At 42.2% G+C, this 6788-nt stretch overlaps 1 protein-coding gene across 1 annotated transcript; it reads left to right on the forward strand.

Moving 5' to 3' along the window:
* Positions 1-2932: 2932 nt before the first annotated feature.
* LOC102774442 (olfactory receptor-like protein OLF3) lies at positions 2933-3646 on the forward strand. The gene has a single exon (XM_015570978.1). It carries the CDS (start codon positions 2933-2935, stop codon positions 3644-3646), a length of 714 nt encoding a protein of 237 aa, XP_015426464.1.
* The last annotated feature ends 3142 nt before the right edge of the window (positions 3647-6788 follow it).

Genomic DNA, 6788 nt, shown 5'->3' on the forward strand with positions numbered 1-6788 from the left:
GTTACTTCGTTTCATGTTGTCCCAAAGCTCCCTTAGGCTCTCCTCCCGCTTTTTATTTTTTTTCTCCAGTTGCTGTTCAGATTGAGCTTATTTCTCTGCCTTATCTTCTAACTCACTAATTAGGTCCCCTCTGCTTCCTAGTCTGCTGTTGAAACTTTCCATGGTGTTTTTGATTGTAGCTATATCACTTTTCATTTCTTCCGGATTCTTGCATAGGTTGTTGATTTTCTCATCCATCTGGTGAATGAATTGTCCAACCATTATTCTGAATTCTTTTTCTGTCATGTTGCATGCTTCAACTTCATTAATTTCCTTTCTTGGCGACTCCTCATTGTCATTCCTCTGGGTGTTGTATTGTCTCTTCATTTTGATTTTCTCCTTATGGTTCAAACGTCGAGTTGCGTGGGCCAGGGTCGTGTGCAGTTGGAGCCTCACACCACCCTAGTGTCACTGAAGAGCTCTGACGCTAAGTTGTGTTGTTGTTGTGGGTTGGTGGGAACCAGGCTCGCTCAGAGTCAGTGTTGCCAGTGCTCAGTGTGGCCTCGTGTGCGCCCTTAGAATCAGGGACCCTGCCTGCACCATGCTGAAACAGAGACCCCCCTGGAGCATGTTGAAAATCAGCGCCCCCTAGTGTGCGCCAGGAGTCAGAGTTCCCCAAGAATCCAGTATCAGAGTCTCTGTTGCTTCACGTGACCTTGCATTGAGAATCAGGTTCCCTGTGTGCCCTTGCACCAAGAATTGGAGTCACTGGCTCTTAGTGTGAATGCACAGGGAATCAGGGATCTCAGGTGCAGGTGATAAGAAACACAGTCAAGTCACTGGTGCTTGGAGCTGCCTCCTGCCCAGAGAATGGGGTCCCTGGGCCCGCGCTAGGCGGGACAAATTCCCAGTGATCTCGCGATTGCTCCCAGCCCAGGGCTCCAGAAGCCGGCGGTACACGCAGGATCAGTTCCAAGGTGCTCGCACACTTCCAGGCTAAAGTTCCTGTAGCAGCATTGAGGCCTGGGCAAGGGGTGGGTCTATCAGTTACTATGGCGCTGCCCGTGAGCCTGCAGGGAGGGGGATGGGCTCTGTTACTCACGGATCTGCCAGGGGGATTTCTGAACTCTTGGTGTCCGCAGGTCTGTAAGCTGTGGTCACAGGTCTCTGTCCCCAGTGACTGCAGGGTCCTGGTATGCGTCTGAGATCAGACTGGGTGGTGCTGAGGCCAGGGTCCTAGTCTCAAGCAGCTCTGTTTCCCAAGATGGCATGGTCGCTGTGCCCGTGCTGGCCGACCAGGAGTGGCCGCGCAGGGAGCGGGGCTCTGCCGCCTAACACTGCCCGGTTTAGCAGCCCCTTAGAAGACCTGCAGAATCTAACTGTCCCTAGCTCATACACACACACACACCATACACATCCACACTATCACTTCCTTGCACTCTCACACTCTCTCCCTCCCTACCTTTCTGCTGGTCGCCATTTTCCGAAACTGCAATTTTTTAAATCAAGAAAACCTCTAATATGCAAACCAATTTGTAATTTCATTGTCCTTACAAGCTTTAAAAGTGAATATAAATATAATGTGCATAGGGGTTTAGCTTCATTGATACATTTTCCATGGGAAGTAGGTTCTGTGGGAAGGTGCTTGGGTAGATTTGCTTCACTTCCTCAAAGATGAAGATTTAAGTGCTATTTTACACAGGGCAAACAAACATAATCAGATAATCTATCATCTGTGTGACAATTTTCTGGGGTTTTATAGTTTTCTAATTCCACCCTCTAGCCAAATAAAAGATTTTGCAACACCAAAAATAAATGTGAACAGATTTGTTTTCTTTTTCTCCTTCTGTACTGGAAAGCCTTAGCAGCCATTTTCATACTGTATTTTTACTGAGACCATATGCAAGGGCTAGAGTTGTAGAAAAATAACAAGAGCAAGTCAGAACGAGTAAACAGAATTGCAGAAAAGTAAAAAGAATCAAGATAAAATTATCACTCTACTCCCTCTCATTCTACACTGAATGACACCAGATTCTCAAAACACCCATATTTCTCTGGAGCTTCAAATTTAAGCCACCTTGTTAGACTTGAAATCTATTAAAGGTTTTGCTTCCTTTTTGCTTATGTCTGAAATTGTGGAGGGTACATGAAAAAAAAACACAAACCCATGTTATTCTAGGTTTCTAATGCTGTAGCTGATACCCACACTATAGCACTATTAGCAGTAACAGTTCATAAATTACTTTCCTTGTAAATTGTTTATATTTGAGCTTAAATATACTTGTAAATTGTGTAACATAATTTCATTTTGTAAGTGAACATTTAAATCTTTAATCCCCTCACACATCCAGTAAGTCATAAAAGGATTCCTATTCAGGCTTTCTATTTCCAGAACTTTCCATGAGATACCAGCCTTATCTATAGGATACATCTGTCTCTCCCAAATATTTTTTTTTCTTTTTTGTAATTTGGTCTAGCACATATGTGCATAGTAGTTCTTGAACTTTAAAAAATATTTTTCTTCATTGCTTATCACTTTATCTTCCATTGTCAACTACCATCATCTCCTGCTCTGGAAAATAGGTAAGATACAGAACTTCCCAGATTCCACTGCATTCTCTCTAGGATTTAACTGACTGACTGAGACCATATCATGTTTTTAAAAGGGGCTAACCTCTCTTATGCAGAGCAAATATAATACATATTGGAACAAAACCTATTATCTTGGCCCATAAATGATCTGAACTAGTTCTGTCTAACAGTTCATATAAAATATGCATTCTTTAGAAGTTATTCCAATGGTTCTTTAATTTAAAAGCTCCTGTTATTCCTGATGTTCTCTGCAGATTACTAATCCTCACATTTTTTACTGGAAAAAATGTTTATTCTTCTGGGCCTGTCCAGTGACTGGGACACTCAGGTCTCTCTCTTTGTCCTGTTCTCCATCACATACATGGTGACAGTGCTGGGGAGCTTCCTCATTGTTCTTCTGATCAGACTGGACAGCCGACTCCACACGCCCATGTATTTCTTTCTCACCAACCTCTCCCTTGTTGATGTCTCTTATGCCACAACCATAGTCCCTCAGATGTTGGTTCATTTTCTCGTAGAACATAAAGTAATCCCACTCGTGAGCTGTGCAGCCCAGTTATTTTTTTCCCTGGGATTGGGTGGGATTGAGTTTGTTCTACTGACAGTGATGGCTTATGACCGCTATGTGGCTGTGTGTGACCCCCTGCGATACCTGGTCATCATGCATGGAGGGTTCTGTACTAGGTTGGCCATCACATCCTGGGTCAGTGGCTCTGTCAACTCTCTCATGCAGACTGTGATCACCTTTCAGCTGCCCATGTGCTCCAACAAGTTTATTGATCACATATCCTGTGAACTCCTAGCTGTGGTCAGACTGGCCTGTGTGGACACCTCCTCCAATGAGATTGCAGTCATGGTTTCTAGCATTGTCCTGCTGATGTCACCATTCTGCCTGCTTCTCTTGTCTTGTGTCAAGATCATCTCCACCATCCTAAAGATCAGGTCCACAGAGGGAAGAAAGAAAGCCTTCCACCTCACAGTGGTTGTCTTGTGCTGTGGCATGGCCATTTTCATTTACACCCAGCCCCACTCTGGCCCCTCTGGCCTTCAGAAGAAGTTGATCTCTCTCTTTTAAGTCATTTTGACACCCATGCTGACCCCATGATTTACAGTCTAAGGAATAAGGAGGCGAAGGGGTCTGACAGAAACTGTTAGGGCAATTATCTGGATTAATGTCAAAACTTGGAACTTGATGAATCATGAGCATCACTTAGAAAAAGAGCATTGTGTGTTCTCCCACTTAATTCAGACATGATAGGCTTTAACTGCCTTGCCCTGGCAACCAGGAATTGTGGGGAAGCATGGGACTTGGTTGGAAAGTCTGTAAGGAGGATTCTCTGAAAGGTCAGAGGCCTCTAAAGGATTCTTGTCAAAGGCGGCAGACCCTGCCTTGCTTTTCCAAACAAGTCTGAGCCCCCGGGGTGTTTTACTGGAATCTTTATGTTTAGACTGCAAAACATTCTTGTTTAAAGGAGACTGCAGATACATGTGTTTTCTCAAGTATACCTGCTCTTCTGATAGTATCTAGAGGTTAATGTTAGTTCAAGCTGTTGCTACAATAAGAGCCTAAGGAGGCAGGCAAATGAGGCTGTCTGGTTCCTTTAGCCAGGCAGTCCCTTAGCCCCCTCTTTCACAGAAACACGTGTCAGAGTCATCATTCATCAGCCGCTCAGGGTCTGCTGGTTAGCCCTGGCAAGGAGTGAGATGATGAAAGGGAATTGGTGATGTGGAAGAGGAGATGGAGTGTTTAAGTTGGGTTATGTGATGTGGGGGTATTTTTATGTTCCAGGAGCATGTTCAGAGGAGTCAAACACGCCTGTACCAGAAATTCCCACACTTATTCTTCATTCATATGGCCTGAGAGTAATTAAAAGAACATGTTTGCTGTTTTGATTTGTCACATTGTTTATAGACATGGACCTATTCATGGATCTCAAATTGGATCACTGGTTCTTACTAATATTCATCTACATTTTGTATGAGATTATCATGTTTTCATTGATAACACATCACTTTCACATTTCCCTTTTTAAAAATGTACATGCTACAGTATATCAATGGATCTAGTAATTGTGTGAGTCACTATTCTGAGAAGTGTGTTACTATCAAGGCTGGTTAAATGCTTTTGTGCTGGAACTATTTCATGTGGACATAATGTGTTTGAGTGGTGGAGATAACTCAGTGGAGAAGCATCAACTGAAGGTCTTTGTTTACACTAATAGGAATCTAAGTAAAAGTTGTTTGTACATGTGGCTATTACTGTTCAAGGGAAAACCATGTTTCAGGCACTGCTTGAATATACAAACCATTAGAGATGAATTTTACTGCATTTGTAAGTGGTATTATTTAAATCTTAAAGCTGTCCTTTTGCTGAAAAATGTATTACCTCTTATTCTGATACTGTAGAAAAAAATAAGCACATAAAATACAAAATAATGCATAAATTATGAAATATATAGTTTTCTGAGAGAGAAAAAAATTCCTCAGTCAAATGCAATGAAAGATAAGACAACCTTAAAATGGATTTGGGAATCGTCTGTGCACACGTCACCCTCTCGTGTCCCATCCCTCCTCTGCACACAGCACTGAGCTGGAATAGTCTGAGTGGACCACATCTCTGAGAAAAAAAGCCTGAGTTAGATAAGGTAAAAGAGCAGGAAGAAATATCTGAACACAGGACTAGGAAGAGGAAAGATGAGAAAGAACGTGATAGCAGTTCATCTTTGCCCACCCTCCCTCCTTTGAAGAAGTCTCAAAGCACCTTTTTTCCCGTCCTCTCTTTAAGTCAATTGATGTGCAGTTCTTCCATTTGGGAGCACATTGACACAGTCACTCAGCATTTAAGCAAAATTGAAGGCTCATTTAATCTGGAGCCCATTTTGGTATTTTAATTTTACCTTAAAATAATCCAAGCCTAAGGGTTGCAGTATAGGCAAGCATCCCAAAGAGGTCAATGCTAGTGATTTCTTTGGCTATGTTTCCCTTGGTGTAAATTTTGTAAATGGTATAGGAGACAATAGTCAACATAATATAATTCTCATAATGATAGAACTGTACAATGAAGCAGTTAAAATGCAGTGTTGTTTCACAGGGGTAAATGCAGAAGTCTTCCTGAATGAAAGGATCAGAGAGGTCCAGGTGGAGACCAAGAAAGTGAGAACAAGTTACCTACTAAGCAACTCAAGCAAAGGCTGACCTTTGAATGGTGCTGAACTGGGAGAGAGTATGGAAGCTCAATAATGCCCCAAAGTTGCTCTTGCAATGCAGAGAAGATGAAGGAAGTAGTGGGGATGAAGCAGACAGCTAAAGAATGGTCAGATCACAAAGCACACCTAATGCAAAACATCTCTTACCTGTAATCGCAACAGAAGGCCAGCAAACATTTTTAAGCTGGAGAATGGCATGACCAAATTCAAATTTTGAATTATCACCCTGGCAAATGAGCCATAGGAGGAAAAATTGGAGCCAATGAAACCAGCTAGGAGACTGATCAGTTGTTGTTCATGAGGAAGAAGAATTTGATCTAAAGAAGTGGCAATGGGGAAATAGAAGTCAAGTCATGTGATTCAAAAAAGATTTCAGAGGAATACTTCATCTTTTCCCAGAATGGAGTTCTTCTGTGGATTCCATATCTCCTCTAAAATCTCACAATTCTGCCCTAACCGGTTTGGCTCAGAGGATAGAGTATCAGTTATGTTACTTTCCATCTTTTCCACTAGATCCTTTAACTTATTTGTGAGAATTATTTTAAAACCCTGTGTGATAGTTCCTATACCCAAGTCTATCTGATTCTGGTTCTGTTAATTTCTTTGATCAGTGGGATTGTAATTTTCTTGCCTTTTCCTCTGGCATTTAATTTGGATTGAAACCAGTATATTTTATGTATAGGATAATAGGCTCTGATAAATAGTATTATGACTCAAAATGGGCACATCTGTTTTCCTTGTAATCTTGTTTGCTGGGAGAGAGTGTGGGAATCAATTGGTCATGGTCTGAGCTGGGTTTGAATTTTGTTTTTGCTGTGGTTATCATCAATGTACCAACAAATTCTATTTTCTCTAGCATTACTTGTGACTGGGGTGGAATTTCTGTGGTTGCTATTCCACCCTTACGTTTAAGCTCTCCCTATGGGACTGCATGTCAGAGACCTTCCCGCATGCTCCCTCTCCTCCATGGCTAATCGCTGTTCCTTGTTCCTCAATTCCTGCTCGTCTTGT

Source organism: Myotis davidii, unplaced genomic scaffold (genome assembly GCF_000327345.1).
Source record: "Myotis davidii unplaced genomic scaffold, ASM32734v1 scaffold1488, whole genome shotgun sequence".
Classification (NCBI taxonomy): Eukaryota; Metazoa; Chordata; class Mammalia; order Chiroptera; family Vespertilionidae; genus Myotis; species Myotis davidii.